Here is an 18,075-nt window from a genome sequence, read left to right as displayed (position 1 = left end):
AGCAACAAAGCAGTTCTGCCAAGAAAATAAACCCCAAACCAAAGCGGGGGGGGGGGGGGGGAGGGTGGCGGGGGGACATCCCAAACATACAAACTACAAAATAAATAAGAATTATAAAGTTTTTTTTAAAGTAACCTTAACAATTATCAAACTAGTAAGTTCTGCCTTATCACATAGACTCTCTATACAACATAACCCTAAAACTTTATTACTATGAGGTATTTGGAGGAATTGGTAAAAGTGATGCACGGCCTGCCTGGTGAAGGGGCTCGGTGAAGTGGGGGGATCTTGAGAGGGAACGAGGAGGAGGAGCTTTGGTTTATCAGCAAGAAATTGGGGGGAAAAGTCATCCTTTGGTATCAAAGAAAGTTTCATTGCATGGTTGCACGGAAAAAGCACCACGGTGAATAATTATTCCTTTTTTTTTTTTTCATTAGTGGCCTTTCTAAGAGGCTGAGGTATTCAAAGAGTATAAGGTGAGAGGTCAACAGCGGTTTAACACTTTGGTTCAAGCAAGGCACTCATCCTAGGAGTTTACAAAGTTTGCAACATGTTTGCCTAGAGATTTACAAGTAGAACTAGCAATAGTAAGAGTAGTATTTCCTAATGTTGTTGTTATCATTTCGTATCATTATTATTAAGAATGAAGACAAGTTTACACACTGAGTGAAGAGTGAGGAGGGGAGGAGAGGTGGGGGAGGGAAAAGGGTGGAGTTCCCTCTGCAGACCAAGGCCGTGCATGAAAATATCTTTGGTATTCTTTGGTATCATCAATGTGATTAAAATCACCAATGGAAATCGAGTGAGGTAGCGTCTTTGGTTCACACTATAAATAGTAGATCTTTACACTTTTTTTTTTCTTTTTCTTTCTTTTTCTTTTTTTTTTTTTTACACGTGGAAGTAGCTATTTCTTACCTTCTGCTTCTTTGTCCTTACTATTTAGGAAATAGTTACCAAATGTACTGTAAAGCTAACCACACCACAAGAATAATCCAGAAGGCCAATCGCATCTCAAAATGGCCTCTGGTGTTTGAATGCACCCTAAACAACTAGATAGGAAAGGGGGAAGTGCTTTCTCTTTGTTTGCTAAATGCATAGTTTTCATCCTTTATGTACAAAGAAGGGAGGACCTTTCTTACAGAAAATGCCTTTATAGCTCATGTGAAAATGTCCTAGGACTCTTTGGTATAGCAAAGTTTGCATTTAACCTGCAAAGATGGATCATTCACCTGGGGTAGCAATGGGAGTGGCATGAGTCCAAAAGTAGCATGGTGCTTTTACTTTTTTGTCCTGGAAAATTAATTATGCTTTTTTTTGGGGGGGTGGGGGGTGCAGAGTGAGTGACATATTCAGTTAGAATTTCTGAATTTCCCCACATTCTCTTTGGGTTTTGGGGTCTATGACAGCTGCATCCAGGGACTGAATACTTAGTTCCTGACATTCAGAATTCATTTACCTGAACATTTACTGAAGTCTGGGTTTCTGGAGTATCCAGACTTCTCATCTTCCACTCTCTTTCTTTGCCCCCTTTCAGGGATACTTCTAGGCATGAGAGGACCTGAATGCTTTATGGTGAAAAACAGTCTAACTTCCATTCTACCAAAAAAAAAAAAAAAAAAAAAACCCACAGAACCCCAAAACATGTTAAGTGAAGTGCAGTTCTGGAAGAAACAAACATACAAATGAAAGAATGAGATACCTTTTTAGGTGAATTTTCCAAAAGGATTGAGAAATAATGGATGAGCAAATGGCATGTGATCTGCTCTGTTGAGTGTGGTAGGTTAAGAAAGCTGAGCCATAAATTAATGCCACATGCCAAGTTAGAAGCAATAAAGAATCAGTTGTACATGACGTAACAAGTATATTGCTCGTGAGAAGCTGAGTTTGTCGTTATGATTTCTAAAAAGCAAAGGTTGTGAGTATACTTGAACAGTCAAGTAAAAAAATTGCTTTTCAGGCTCTGATTTGTGCATCTGTTTATGAGAAAATATATCTCTAGGCCCTGAAATTGCGTAATGGGTGCAAATTCAATGCTGGTATGAAAATTATCTTTGGTGTCAGCAAATAGGATCACTGTATTTTTTTTTTTCAAAAAAGCATTATGATGGGAATATTAGAAATGTAGTAATATTCTCTGAGACTGTGTCTACACAGTACCAAAATAATTGGTTGAAAAGTCAAATGCAATTGGATCAATCTGAAGAGGTTATGTAGCACAAATGAAGCAAAAACCATGGTGTTAGAATTCAACTTTTGTTTTTCCTGGGGAGCTGAATTTGGTAAGATTGTGTGTAGACACAGCTTGAATGTCCCTGCATTTAATATTCTCATGTTTTAAATAAATAAGGCTTTCCTCCCTCCTGAATTATAAATATATTATTATAGCTGTACCCCTGGCCCCCACCATTCCTGGAGAGAGTGAAAAAGTTAATCAGTTTTTTTCCTTTTGGTTTATGTCATTGACAAGATTATATGTTAAGCAAATCTCTAAGGGTGGCCATTGAAATGCTCTCTTTTAATAGCTGAACTGTAGTTGTGCCATATTTAGAAGAGAAATTTTTAAGCTGGAGTTTGGTATGAGATAAAAAAAATACTAAGACAAAATGTGTCAAGGCAAATGCACTATTTCATTAAAGGAGAAGTATGTGTTGGTTTGCTTTTCTCATTCTACAGCAGACATGAAGGAGATCCAGATGGCTTGTTGGTTTAGTTTCATCTCTCCAGGTGCCCGTCTCTTTCTAGACCTAGACAAGACGCTGAGACTTGACCTTAAGGAGTTAGGTTTTGTGTCAAGATGGTTCAATATTTTTCCTTTAGCATTTTAATGAATATCAATTAAGAACTAATTGTTGTGATAACATTTCACTTCATATCTCTAATTAGGTGTGCTAATTAACCAAGAGTACCCAATTCTTTACCTAATAGTACAAAAGACATCCATTTGTTTGAGTTACAATTCAATGGAGTTCAGAGAGAATTTTTCTGGGAAGCAAGTGATTTACTTGGGTATTGCTAGTACAACTGTATTAGTTTTTTTCTTCCTCCTTGATTTCTCCAGTTCTGGTTAAGTGATTTGGAAAAACAGAAATTGAAAATTTTGTATTTGGAAGCTCAGATCTAGTGTTTTATCTGTCCCTGTTAGAGAGTGGACTCTCTGTTAGAAAATTTCCAGCTTAATGCAGTAGCAAGAAAGAATGTAGTATACTTTGGAGGCTATGCTTAGTGAAATAAATAGCTTTACGCCAATAGAACCCAAAGTCTTGTCTTCCACTAGAACTCTGGTTTTTTCAATGGTGTTCCACCACTTCTCAGTTGCCTCTGCTATTTTTATTGATGTTCAAGTCATAATATGTCTGAGATTGGCAATAAGATCAATTTGGTTACAAATACCGGATAGTTCATTGTAATAATAATGTTGGTCTGCTCGCTTTGTGTGTTCATAAAATATTTTAAAAAGGTATTTGGTGTCAAATGCATAAAGCAACTTTCAGTCAAATTAACCCAAGTATGATATCCTTTATTCAGTGGTCTTTTACTAAAAAAGCATTACTTTGAACAAATGTTCTAATTTAATTGTTTGCTCTGTTAAACTTAGTTTTCTAATTTATAAATGGGGTCCTACTTTGGAAGAATCCCCAGGTTTTCTCAGCTATGAACAGATTATGGCATCACGTCTATATTTCTAAGTATCATTTATGGATCCCGAAAGGGAGTGTGCCATCTGGATGTACATGTATACTACACTGACCTCTCTGTTCTGATATTAATTGCTTCCCTGAAGCTACATTCTTTCTTGCCAGTTCTGAAAACTAATATTTCAAATGCTTCAAGAGTCATAAATAATAGTCATGATTCTATGTGGCATGTGTATTACAGCTAGATCAGTTTATACGTATAACTTTACATAGTATCTTGTGTAAAAATAGCTTTGGTTATTAAAATCATTGCAATAAAATACCTGCACTATAATATTAAGTGTGTTCTTTGGTACCTAGGTGATTTTTCTTTTAATGGATGGACTCTTGTTTCATTTCTTAAAAAATATCTGAACATTCCTTAACAAACAAAGAGAATGCACTGGTTTAGGTGTCATTCAAATTTTCTTTGCTGGGTTTGAATCTGCATTTAGGTTGCGGGCCTGGCAGGTTCAAACGCTAGGCTAGACGAGCGAAATCACACTCCTATCCAATGAACTCAGACAACCCCACACTATGTTGGGTGCACTCCTATAGCACAACCCTTCCTGAAGACCAGCCCTGCCTAAGTCCCTAACCACTGGTGATGCGTGTGTGTGTGTGTGTGTGTGTGTGTGTGTATGTATGTGTATGCACTCACGTACCCACACACAGTACTGAGACACCATACACCTTCGTGGCATAGTGGAACAGATGAGAAAGTCTGATCTTAAAAGATGTCCACTCAATGGCTCAAAATCACTATGCTCCAAACCACAAAACAGCCAAGCACAGCGAGAATGATCATGGATTGAAGGTGTGAGATCCAGTGGTGCTTTTCTGCTCATATTTTCTCTTGCCAAGTCGTTGCCCCGCTGAAGTGTGTGTCTCCGAACAAAGTCAGAATGCAGGTGAGCTAAGTCTTTGGTTTCTTTGGACTATAAATAACACTTTTTTTTTTCTTCAAATATTTCTAAGTATAAACCTGCTATCTTGAGGTCCTGGTCTTTTAAAAATTTTTTTATTTAAAGCTTTTCCACCGAGGTTTAGTTTGTGGGTGTTCCTTCATGCTTTGGTACAAGTGCTTGATGAAGAAGATGAGTTGCCTGAATTGGAGCTGCCCTCGTCCTGCCACTTGTCCAGACTCCTCCTCCTTGCGTTCATGAAGAAATTGCTGACCGTGCTCAGCTCCAACCCCAGCTGCTGGGAAATAGTGATTTGCAATTCTTTGGATGGACGCTTATTTTCCTTGAATATTGCATGTAGAGTTCGACGCTGGACATCTGTGAAGACCAACCTCGGCTTTTTGGGTGTGTTGCCTCTATCCTTCCCATGTTCTTGTTCTTTCCTTTTGCATGCTGCAAAAAAACATAGCGGGTGTTAGAACAAACTTGCCTGGGAGATTCAAGAGTAGAAAGGCAGAGCCAATAGCATTTGTTTGCCATTCCTCATGGACCACTTTGTGACTGCTGACCTCTAATTTTAGCACCATTTTGGGCTGGGAAGAAAGTGTAATATAAGGATAGAGAATTAGGAGGTGGGGTTCTGCGAGTCCTGGGTGTGGGTCCTGGCTTTATAAGCATCAACTCTTTGTCCGTGGTAAGTGGTAAATCAATTAACACCACCAGCGCCTCAGATTCCTCATCTGCAGAATGTATTTTCTGTATTGTTCTGACAAAACAAACTCATTGCTTGAATTTTTGTATCATCATCTGCAAAAAACCTACCTTGCTGGGTTGTGGTAAGGATATATGAAATAGTACATGCATAAGTTTGTGTTAACTGAAATGCTTTACAAAGTCTTATTACCTAGATGTGGTTGTAGCCCTCAAGGGGTTTACGGTCTGCTTCTGGTAGAATACTAAGAGCCTAAGAGAGTCTGAAAACAATAGAAAAAGGAATTGCATTTGCTATCCTTCTGATCTTTTTTGTTTCCGAGGCAACTCCGTATGTAAGAAAACTCTGTATATAGCATGCTACCGTGCCCATCAGTTTTCTACTGATTATTTAGTGGAACCAGGACTTTGGGAGGTGTGAAGCCTGCTTCCTTGCATTTGGGGCTAAACCTGTCATATTAGGCACATTCCCTTTTGGGGTTTCTCTGTGCCTTTTTGCCGTTGGAGTCTCCTTCTTCCCCTACCTCATCTCCCACTCAGAAGACCTATTTCCTCTCATGCCTTTTGGTCCTGCATCATGTATCATGCTTCTTGGCTGCTAGAACTGTTCTGGTGTATCATCCCAATGTGGCCTTTGGGCCCCCATGGTTTGGTGTTGGATCAGGGGTTCTCCTAATCTCAGGTGCCATACTTCCTCTTTGAGGGCTAATATGGCTCACTAGCTTCCACCTGCCAAAGAGGCACTAAGGGCTACATTGCTAATAACACACTCCACCCACTCCTAATTTCCATCATCAATCAATGTCTATAGCCATCCCCAAATAACTGCACAACCTATATAAAAATGATGCTTTGGTTATGCTAATACAACTTAAGAAGGCTCCTATGCCCTGACTCCAATCAGATTGCTGCCTCTCAGCCCCCTACATAGGCACTGTGGAGCAGCCAGTGCTTTCTCCATTTCTGGCTGGCTCTACTCTGACATGAGCTCCAGTAACAGTGACAGGCAGATGGGGTATCTTCCTGATTGACATAGAGGCTGTTACTCTTTTATTCTTTTCTCTTCTTTTCTTTCCTTTCCTTTTTTCTTTCTTTCTTTTTCTTTCTTTCTTTCTTTCTTTCTTTCTTTCCTTTCCTTTCCTTTCCTTTCCTTTCCTTCTTCCTCTCTTTCTTTCTTCCTCTCTCTCTCTCTCTTTCTTTTGGCTTGAGTGATCAACAGCCTATATTGTTATGGTAACACTGATACAGATGCCCCATTCTGGGTTAGGGCTACCCCCACCCCACCCCACCCCACCCCTTGGTCCTCATCACTGTGGAACTTTGGAAAGGGAGGGGGCAGAATCCCTCAGCAGAGCTGGACAGAGTCAAGTGGGACTGGTGAGTGTGGAGGTCACCTGGAACCAAGGGTTCAACAGGGTCAGGATGCTTGAATCCTCTGTCTTTTTTTTTTTTTTTTTTAATGTTTATTTATTCTTGAGAGAGAGAGAGTCAGAGAGTGAGCAGGGGAGGGGCAGAGACAGAGGGAGACACAGAATATGAAGTAAGGCTCCAGGCTCTGAGCTGTCAGCACAGAGACCAATGCGGGGCTCCAACTCACAAACCATGATATCATGACCTGAGTGACGTTGGACACTCAACCAACTGAGCCATCCAGGCACCCCTAGAATCCTCTGTCTTGATGGGGGCTGGGAACACTTGGGTCCCAGGTTCAAGATTGGTAATGCCCTGACCTGGGTTCAAAGCTGGGGTGAGGTCTGGAAAAGCCTTAGTCCAGGGTTCAAGAGATTCCCTTGGTTCCAGATCCCGGCTTTGGGGCTGAGCACGGGAGATGGGTGGGTCCCAGATTGAGGGTGGGGGAGTATCTCTGGGTCCAGAGTTTGAGGTTGGTCATGGATACTCTGATCTCCAAGCCCCAAGTTCAGGGCTGGGGAAGAGTCTGGTCTCCTAGGTAATGGGGACTGGATAGGAGGGATATCCCAATTTTGGACCTGGGTGAATGGTCACAGATGTCCTATTTTTTAAACTGGAAGGGGAGCTCTATTTTTAGGGCTGTGGATAAGGGCTCTGGGTCCCTGGTTCCAGGCCAGAGTCGGGGGTGGGCAGACATTCTCCAGGGTACAGATCCCAGGCGCCTAGGAGACCAATACTCTCACTCTTGTTCTCAATCTTGTTCTTGAGGTTTTGCAGGTGCAGTGAGGCATCCACCAGAATCAGAAGCATGGGCCTGGAGATGCTGAGCAGGAAGGTACAAGTGCAGCCCATCACCCAGAGGACGAGGAGGCCAATGGCAAGCACTGCAGCCAGGCAGTTGGTGGTGGGGTGGCTGCTTGAATCTCAGCTGCCCACACCAGCACCTCGAGGCCACCATCACTACCAGGACACTTAGGAGGGTGTGCAGCAGGAGGGTGTACCTGCCCCTGGCACGATCCAGGCTCCCCTCCAAACCCAGAACCTCCACAAGTTCACCCTCCCAACACTTCAACTTGACTATGTCCCAGTCCCTGTCTCTGCCTGAAGTTCTGTTACCCTTTCATGCCTCCTCATACCTCCTGTTGGCTGCCCTCCTATTGCTGTCTCCTGCTCCACCTCCTGCCTCTTTTTATTCCAGGTTCTCAATTTCCTACCAGATGGCTCATCAGTTTGGGACAGATGCAGTCTCTGTGCTCTCCACACATAGCCCTGCTCCTCTGCCTGCCCCTACCTGTCATTCCTAATTGCTTTAGCTCCTGGATTTCAGAGTTTTCCTAAGGCCTTAGCGCAAATTAGCTCAGCAATCAGATCAGCTGAAAAGTTAATGGGTGATGGCTGAAGGAGACTCCAGTCTTTGGAGTCCAATAAAGGAGTCTCTAAAATGTTTTAACCATGTGCTACTTAGCAAAAAATGTTTTGAGTGTACACTTCCTAATATTATTTATTTACAAATTACATATATGTGTTACTCTACTACAGTATTATATACATGATAAAATATATACAAAATACAGACATTTTGAAACAAGTAAAATAAAAATAAATAGACACAGAAATTCTCTTCTCCAGATGAATTAGCTTGCCCAGGCCCTAGCACGCACTCACCCCAAAGGACCACCGGTCCAATTCCAATCACAGGGAAATATGAGGGTAAGAATTTCAGAAAGGCCATGACGGGAAAGCTCAGTCATAAAAGAGACAGTTTTAGGCCAGTCAGGCCATATGGTACCTTTCATAACATCACCCAAACATTACTGGCTGTGCCCCTTCTCAACATAAGAGGCAGCATCAACATAATGGGAAGTATGTATTAAATGCCCCATCCCTCAGAGCACTGAGTCACATATACTGAACCAGCTGAGATTTCCCAAATAGAATCCCTGCCCCCAGGGGCAACTATAGCCCTCATTGGGCAAACTAGATTAAGTCTCTGAAAAAAGAGCTGACTTGACTGAAGGCAACTCTAGTTAGTTTGAATCAGCCCATGTAGACCCAGCTTTACACAATACTGATGCCCGTAGCTGACTGATTCATTCATTCACTTTCAAAAACGAATATGACAGGGTTGCCTGAGTGGCTCAGTCTGTTCAGTTTCCAATTTTGGTTCAGGTCATGATCTCTAGCTCTGTGAGTTCAAACCCTGCATTGGTCTGTCTCAGTCAGCACAGAGCTTACTTCGGATCCTCTGTACCCCCCTCTCTCTGCTCCTTCCCCTCCTCAAAAGTAATAAACATTAAAAAAAATGAATACAACACAGGCTTTGCTCTTAAGGAGGTCACTCTTACAGTCACAGAAGCAAATAACTGTGAGTATAAAAAGAGTATACAGGATATTACTTCTTCTTGGGGATATTAAAAGAGGCATCAAAAAGAAGGTGTGCTTACTCTGGGCTAGAAAGGATGAATAGGAGCTTGTTAGAGAGAAGTGGGACAAACTCATGCCCAGCAGGGGGAGCAGCACTCATGTAGGATTGATAAACATCAGTAGATTGGGGTTAGTGGGGCAAGAGCACATAAAAGGAGGAAAGCTGTGGGAGACAAGGTTTCACAGGTGGACAGAGATCAGAACTGAATTATCTTGTTGGTAAGGAGGAGTTACCGAATGGTTTGAGAAAGGGTGTAGTGTGATTAAATTTGGGTTTAGAAAAACCCTTCTGGTGGTGTTGTGAGGGATAAATCAGAAAGCAGTAAGAATTGGGAGAAGGGTGCTGGGGTATGCCACCCTGATCCCCTCCGGAGTAAGACATTCGTTCCTCTGCTAGAAGAGTTGGTGGCTGTTGGCCCTCAGCTGAGGGCCATTCTGGGAAGTGCCCTTGGCCAAAGGTTATGGCACCCTGGGAGTGGGGTGGGAGACTGTCTACAACCAGTGGGGGGTGCGGAGGGTACAGGATGGGGGTTGGAGGACGAAGGATGAAGAGGGTGGGAATGTGTTAGTTTAAGGATCTCCTCCCCAACCCCTTGCATCAAGTTGGGACAATTCCGAAGTGTCACCCAGTTCCATAGCACCCCATAGGGTTGGTTGAGGCTATTGTTGCAACTATATCAAAGTTCAACTTCTTCAGCCTGCTCTTTCTTCCTCTACTCCCCCAGTGGGAGTTATTCTCCATTGCTCTCTCCAATAACCTGCCTACATGCAAGACTCAGAAAACCTGACCCGAGAAAACCACTGTACTGAGGATCCCATATCAGACAATGACAGTTGAGGGTAGAATACAGAGACCAAATGTAAGAGCTTCTTGGAAGGTAGAATCAAGAGGACTCAATGACAACTTGGCTGGGAGGGTAGAGATTGGAACATCTCCCAGGTTTCTGAGTGGAAGGTAGCAATGAGGCCATTAGGGAATGCAGATGGAGAAATGAACTTTATGAGAGCGGTAATCACTTCTATGTGGGACAAGAATTTGAAGTGCTTGTTTGACATTCTATTAAAGATCTCCAACATGTGGTTGTCCAGCAGACAGCAGCATATATATGTATATATATAGGGCCTAGGGCTCAGTGGGGAGGTGTGGGCTAGGACTGTAGACTGGGAAGGCATTAGGGCTCCAGATGGCAAATTACACAGAACATACCTATGGAAAGGTAAGTAATTGAGCATCAGTTGTAGACTCAACTTACAGAACTACAATTTATCATTCAGAAGGAAGAGCTAAGGGAAATCACAACTCATTTTCCACCTAACTAGGTTGTATATTTGAATGACTTCAGTCTGGTCCTTCGCATTTGGCAGGACTGGGTGGGCTGAAGCTACTTCCAAACCAGCATTTTCCTTTTTTAAAAAAAATTTTTTAACGTTTATTTATTTTTGAGAGACAGTGAGATAGAGCATGAGTTGGGAAGGAGCAGAAAGAGAGGGAGACATAGAATCTGAAGCAGGCTCCAGGATCTGAGCTGTCAGCACAGAGCCCGACGTGGGGCTCGAACTCATGGACCATGAGATCATGACCTGAGCTGAACTCAGACGCTTAACCTACTGAGCCACCCAGGTGCCCCCCAAACCAGCATTTTCCAAATGGTGTCAGAGAAATGATATTGTCTCCAATGGGTTCCTGGAAAAGATGGCTTGCAGGTCAAACACATTTGGAAAAACCTACTATATATATATATATCTTTTTCCTCAAAATTCACAATATGTGTTAGCAAATGTAATTATGTTTCCCAAATGTATTTAACCCTTGAACTCTGTATGGTAGGGAATGTCTATTAATATCTCATACTAATGTTGGGGAAATGCAGTTTGGAAGTTTCCTCCCTGAACTCTCAAGCATTACAGATGTCACAATGCCAGAACCTGGGAAGTGAGATATTCCAGGAGCAGGGCACCTGGCTGTCTCATTCTGTATATCTAGGGCATGCTGGTATAGTGCCTGGATAGAAGGGTAAGTATTGTAGAGGGGTGGCTATGACTCAGTGAATGTGGTATATCTGCAGAGAACTCTGTGAATAAGAATGCAGAGATATCAGTAGAATAAAAAGTGGACTAAAGCTTGCTGAGGCTCACTGGGTGACCTTAACTAAGGCTAGGAGGAACAACCCACAGAAGTAAAATCATGCTTCAGGAAGGCTCTACAGAACTACAATTGTTAAGACTGTTAAGAGAATATGAATGAGAGAAATGCTTTGAGATTTTCATGGAATACATTTCAGGGTAGAGATTACCCTGGAGACTACCAAATGGAGGTCATGAGAGTCCACACAGTGTGCAAGGGAGGGAGCAAGAGGAGAGGAATGAGAGTGAGGCATGACAAGAGATACTGCTGCTCAGGGAAAACCACTGCATGTGTTTTATGTGAAAGTTATACTTCTTGTTTAGCTATATAGTTTCCATTAAAAATAGATAAGTATTTATCATAGAAATGGATTAAAGGGAAGAAGGTACTTATTGCTTGTGAAAGGTAGTGTTGAAGAGGAAGATGACCTGTCGTGAGTCACTTTTATGAAGGTGCACAGCTGGTGTATTTGCAGGATGCAGTGGCAAAGTGTAGTGGGGGCTATCCTAGGAGACTTTGATCTTCTCTGTGGGCAAGGTCACCCACAGTGAGTACTAAGTGGGAGGCAGAAGTAGGCATGAGAGATGGTAAAAGGCAGAGCATGACTTTGGGTGCTACAAGAATAAAAGATGGTAAAGAATTATTTTTTTTTAAAGGCAGAACATGAGGATATGGGTAAAAGACAGAGGCTCTCATTTTAGGCATGCCTGGGACCTGTGCTTTGCCCATAGTTGGCAAGACTGAGCCAACTGTATTTCAAGAAATATGAATTCTACAGGATGTTGAAAGGTATCCAATAACAATAACCTGAGTTATTGAGGTCAGTTTGGGAACTAGTGAGTAATTAAGGATTAAAAAAGCTTTTTAAATGCAGGACTTCTTAGAGCCTTTATATGTTAATGTGCACTGACACTTGGGGGTCTCCCCCAATTTAATATACTAATGTGCACTGATACTTACGGGGTCTCCCAAGCTTCTTTGATTAAGGAGCTCTTTATTCAGGGACTTTCTCTCAGGAATGGCATTACTTAGAACAGTGTTTCTCAAAATGTGGTTGGCAGGCCCATACTGGTCTGTGAACTCCCACTGACCCGCAGGAAGATCAGGACAGAAAATTGAGAAGAAGCAGTTAGAAATTTTCATGGCAGTTTGGTATTGCTACAATATTCAAGTGTATTATTATTGTCCTAGTAATACATTTTTAATTGTATTATCAAAACTATTGTTCCAGGACAGATGAAAATTATAAACAAACAACTAGCCCTTGACTACATAGGGTTTAAGAGACCCTGTCTTGGAACATACTCTATAAAGCATGGTAGACAGTAACATCTTAGAATCTGCTGTTGGCCAAGCATTCCTTCATCAACTTGTATCCAGTTTCCTGATTTAATGACAGAAAGGACTTCACAGTATCTAAAGTGCTGACTGAGTTATGCAAAAGTCTGCCAAAAATTTGTCTAGGAGCATGTGGGCACAGACATACTGGCCTGGAAGACATTTATAAAACCAGATACATTTATAAGATAACTTTGTAGATGAACATGGGCTCAGGACACAGCTCAAGTCCCAGCTCTGACCAATGGTAGATGTGTGATCTTGGACAAGTCCCTCACTTTCTTTGAGTCTTAGCTCACCCAGGTGCAAAACATAACAATGGCCTTCTTTCATCACAGGATTAAAATAATCACTAAATAAGACAATATATGTTGAAGTGATTATTAAAACTATAAACCCTTAAGGGAGTATTCCAGATGTGTGCAAATTAATTTTCTTCTTCAGTTATGATACAAGTATAAATATTGAATTTACACAGTAGGTTGGAATATTTGCTCTGCCTCTAGTCTGCTGCATGAACTTGGACACGTCACTTGATCTTTTTTTCTTCCTTCTTTAAATGAGCAGACTATGCTTCAAGGCCTCTGTGGACTCAAAATCCCTGTGAGTCAATTAATGCATGGCTGCAGTGTCTCTCCTGGTTTCCAAAGTCTATTATCACCTCTGTTAAAAAATTTCCAACGCAACCTTACTTTGTCTTTTAGAATATATAGCCACTATATTGACTTTGTAGCACATCTCCTCTCACCTTATGGCTTCTCAAAAACAGCAAGTAATAGCTCTGCAGGATCATCAGCCAGTTCTGCAAATAATCCAGATCTGCGTTCATCTGAATGAACGTGATAAACAAAAACTCACATTCCTCCTAGTTGCTTTGACTTCTAAATGTTATGAGCTCTGGAGGTTAAAATATTTACAGCAACCAGGACCACAGACATTGAGAACAGGTAAGCATTTGCCCTCCTAGGATTCTGAGCCATTAAACCATTGCAGCTTATATTTTTACTGGGTTGCTACATTTTCGTGAAAATTGTAGGACAATTTATTTAACTTGCTTCCTGACTTTCTTGATAATTTGTCCCAGAGTTGGCTGCTCACATCGGATGAAATTGTGTACTGGAATAAGGCTACCTTCTTGTGTATGTTTCAACATGTGCTTACTGAGAGTGTACTGTGGGTCCAGGTATAGTCAATGTATACTCCATCTTATCCATCTATGAGGGAGGAAGGTTTTATAAAAAGCATTGCACTAGTCGTCAGAAGCTTTGGGCTCTTGCTCTGACTCTGTCATCAATTAGTCGAATGTCTGGATTAAGTCATTTAACCAAGCTGGGTCCAGGTTCCTTAACTGTACAATGAAGGGATTGGACTAATGACTTATAGTCTCTTCAAGGTGCAACTCTATGACTTGATGTATGTAAATGGCTTTCTTTTTTTTTTTTTTTTAAATTTTTTTTTTCAACGTTTTTTATTTATTTTTGGGACAGAGAGAGACAGAGCATGAATGGGGGAGGGGCAGAGAGAGAGGGAGACACAGAATCGGAAACAGGCTCCAGGCTCCGAGCCATCAGCCCAGAGCCTGACGCGGGGCTCGAACTCACGGACCGCGAGATCGTGACCTGGCTGAAGTCGGACGCTCAGCCGACTGCGCCACCCAGGCGCCCCTGTAAATGGCTTTCTACATCACTCCAGAGGGAAGCAGCAGGCAGTACAGACCCTGTTCAGGACTATGGGTTTCTATGTCATTAATGGGCACCTGCACAAGTGTGAGCATTGAAACTGTTCACACTAGGGATAGCTGGGCAATCTTTCCAGTCCATGCCCTCTCTTTTGTCAGACCACCCACGTACCAGTACTACCTCCATCTCACTCCTGACAGGCAGAGGTGGCCGAGGGATTAAAGAGAGAAGATCGTTGGGCAGAACACCTTCCAGTGAGGTGGGAAGGGGAATAAGACCTGCATGTATGGTAAATGATATTATCAGATAGGATCAGAAAATTGAGCTTCAGAAGCACAGAGTCTTGCATTTGATAGGAACTGATGCCTGGATAGAAACTTACATCACCCATCACCCCTGCCACTAATAAGTAGGCTCTTCTTATTCACTACTGCATCTTGGGTACCAGAACAATGCCTGGCTCCATAAACGTGTATTGACTGACTTACTAAAAAAAAAAAAAGAAAGAAAGAAAGAAAATTGGGCTTCATAAATTGTGTTATTCTTAGACATACTTTGTAAAAGTCCTTCAGAAAATTCTAGCTTGGGGCACCTGGGTGGCTCAGTTGGTTAAGTGACTGACTCTTGATCTCGGCTTAGGTTATGATCTCACAGTTCATGAGATCGAGCCCTGCATCATGCTCTGTGCTGACAGTGTGGGGCCTATTTGGGATTCTCTCTCTCTCTCTCTCTCTCTCTCTCTCTCTCTCTCTCTCTCTCCCACACACACATATCCTTGTGCGTGCCCTCTTGCTCTCTCTCAAAATAAATTTTTTTTTTTTTAAAAGGAAAAGTCTAGCTTACCTTAGTTTTACTAAGAAGGACTAAGTGTTGTGGCAGAGGCGGGGGGTAGATGCACATACACACAAATGAAAATCAGGACTGAGGGCTCACTTCTAAGCAGTCATGCCTATCTGATAGAATAAAATGGGAATGGGGCCAAATGAGAAACAAATCACGCGTCTGTCACTTTAGAGGCATTACTAAGTCTCGGCAATGCACTATGAGGACTACATATGATAGGCTGAATGAAATTTAGGCACTTAACCTACGGGGAGGGCAGTTTTAGCCTTGATGTCTGGATGGAGAACCCCAGAGAGGCAGGGTGAAAGAACCAGGCCTGGCGGGTTCAAATTGGATTCATTTGGTGGTCTGAATGTAATACATTGAAGGAGGACTGTATGTCTACCCTGTGCTATGGCAAAATATCTTCTCCCTCCAAACAACTGCCCAAGTGTCTGCCATACTAACAGGACCCCAAGGGAGATGGGTCAGAGAGAAGTAAAGGGAAAAGCTGAAATTTCCAGGGCACCATGAAATTGCCTTGCCATCTCAGGACGGTGTGGCATTTTAATAGGGGCCTGCTAGAGACCCAGTGTCTTTGCCCTAAAGGCCAATGCTGGGGCCGAAATCCACAACCTGCAAGGCAGAGTATTCTTGAGCAGGTGACCCTGTGATGCCCCCTGTCATTCACAGGAGGTCTGGCCTCGGTTTGGAGGAGAATGCAGGCAGCTGCTCAGGCCCTCAGGCCCCTTGAGGCTCCAGGGTCAGGTGGGGTGCACTGGTAAGATAAAAGCACACCCCAAAATTCTACCCAGATTTCTGATGGGCTTGCCCACGTTCATCCCTGCATACTCAACCCTTCAACCCACCTTCATCCCTGCATACTCTGCTCAGGGGAGCTTGGGGCTTCAGGGAAGCCAAGAAAGGGTAAAAAAGCAGCTGGGCCAGAATAGGCAAAGCCACAGGGACGGAAAGTAGGTTGGTGGTTACCTAAAGCTGAGTGGGTGGTAGGAGGAAATACCAGTAACTCCTCATGGGTATAGGGTTTCTTTTTGGGGCAGGTGATGAAAAGATTCTAGAACTGGTTGTGGGGATAGTTGCACAGCTCTGTGAGTATACTAAAACCACTGAATTATACATTTTAAACGGGTGATTTGTATACCATATAAATTATATCTTAATAAAATTATTCACGAAAGAAGTAGCTGAGCATGTACACAGGGTGAGTCCTCTGTTATCACTCCCTGTCTGCCTCTTCTGAACTACAGCAAGGACAAGCAGGGGTCGGCTCCTCATATCTACTGAGCCCCCAAAGACCCTCTCTTGATGGCTGAAGCTGCTTTTCAAGGCAGACTCTATGTGGAGGAGCAAGAATGCAAATAAAACAGATTTCAGTAAAAGAAGATAGTGGTTGGGAGAGATATAAAAAGGGGAATTATTGGGGTGCCTGGGTGGCTCAATTGGTTGAGCGTCCGACTTTGGCTCAGGTCATGAGTTCATGGTTTGTGAGTTTGAACCCCATTTTGGGCTCTATGCTATTAGTGCAGAGCCTGTTTCAGATCCTCTGTCCCCCTCTCTCTTTGCCCCTTCCCCGTGTGTACTCTCTGTCTCAAAAATAAGTAAATATTTTAAAAAAATAAATAAAAAGGGAAACTATGGAAGTGAATGTGGCAGGTTTCCGAGCCCATTTGAACAGGCCAATACCTACACTGTGGAGCTCAAACAACTAGAGTACAGGCCACAACAGCTTCTGAATTATAGCTCAGACTCCAGGAGTACTGGGTCGTAATGTTATCTGCCTTGCCTTGAGTTATTTTGCTATATTATGCATATTTTTATAATCCACGCTCCCAGTTGTTTTTGGACTGATGTAGCTTTTTAATTGGAAGATTTAGAGGACACAGAATGATGCATGGTGTGTAATTTAAAAAGCAATTCCAGTGAGTTCCAGCTGCTGGGGTCAAGGGCAGCCTTTGCACAGGAAGTGAACTCCTGCATACATTGTCTGGAAACTGTGATGCCCAGCAGAGGGAGGTAGAGCCAATCAGTATACCCTGCTGGACACAGGCTAGCTTTGCTTATGTCTGTGAGTTTGCGGGTAGCCAGAGCACCAGTGGAAACTCTTCTGGGCATGCACGTGGAAGGTCTAATAGAAACCTGCAGACATTCCCAGCCAGAAATGATCCCTATAACTCACCCCTGTTTCTTGCTTTACAGTGCTTAAAACATCACCATTGAACCTTCCTAGGTGATCCCCACAAAATTCAAGTGAGGCAGAAATGGGTATTACTTCTTTCTCTATAGATGAAGAAACAATGTCAGAGAGGCTAGGTGACTTGTCTATGGGCACACAGCTGATTGGGTGGGGGAACTTTCAACCCACTGTGCCCTGGAGGCAGATGTCAGCACAATGGACACATCATCAAAACTTCTTCCAGAATGGTTAAATGGGCAGAAACAGCTGGTGAAAGGGAGCCCAGGGAACCCACAGCCAAGGTGAGCCAATACAGGAGCAGTGGGCCAGTGGGCAGCAGCCAGTTATCAGACCTGTTTTGCTACGGCTGAAAGGATTACAGTGAGCCCATCCAGGAGAGTGAGCAGCACAGGAGAGGACACAGAGGGAATTCGGCTTTACAGGGACAGTACACGCACTCTGGCCTGGGAGAGGGAAACTAGTTTTGATAGGGATGCAGAGGGGCAGGGGACAGCTATCTTCATGTGGATATGGGTTTTGAAAGGAAGCTAGAGGAAACTGAGCTGACCCAGTGGAGCAGCTGGGGAGCAGCTAAAGGTGGGAGAATGTGCCCTATCAAATTCTGGTTCGAGGGTCATCTGGGTTGCTCAGTCAGTTGAGCGTCTGACTTCGGCTCAGGTCATGATCTCACAGTTCACAAGTTGAAGCCCCGCATCAGGCTCTGTGCTGACAGCTCAGAGCCTGGAGCCTACTTCAGATTCTGTGTCTCCCTCTCTCTCTCTGCCCCTCCCCT

General features: G+C 43.0%; 1 protein-coding gene across 1 annotated transcript in view; it reads right to left on the bottom strand.

Moving 5' to 3' along the window:
• Window positions 1-1,321: 1,321 nt before the first annotated feature.
• The window catches only part of ONECUT1 (one cut homeobox 1), a 42,137-nt gene continuing 25,383 nt past the window's right edge, over window positions 1,322-18,075 (bottom strand). The window contains exon 2 of the mRNA XM_060618486.3: window positions 1,322-5,032. Coding sequence (XP_060474469.1) covers window positions 4,740-5,032 — 293 coding nt within the window. The 3' untranslated portion in view covers window positions 1,322-4,739. The remainder of the gene's footprint in view (window positions 5,033-18,075) is intronic.

This window comes from Panthera onca, chromosome B3 (genome assembly GCF_046562875.1).
Source record: "Panthera onca isolate mPanOnc1 chromosome B3, mPanOnc1 haplotype 2, whole genome shotgun sequence".
Classification (NCBI taxonomy): Eukaryota; Metazoa; Chordata; class Mammalia; order Carnivora; family Felidae; genus Panthera; species Panthera onca.
This window is presented reverse-complemented; position numbering and strand designations above follow the sequence as displayed.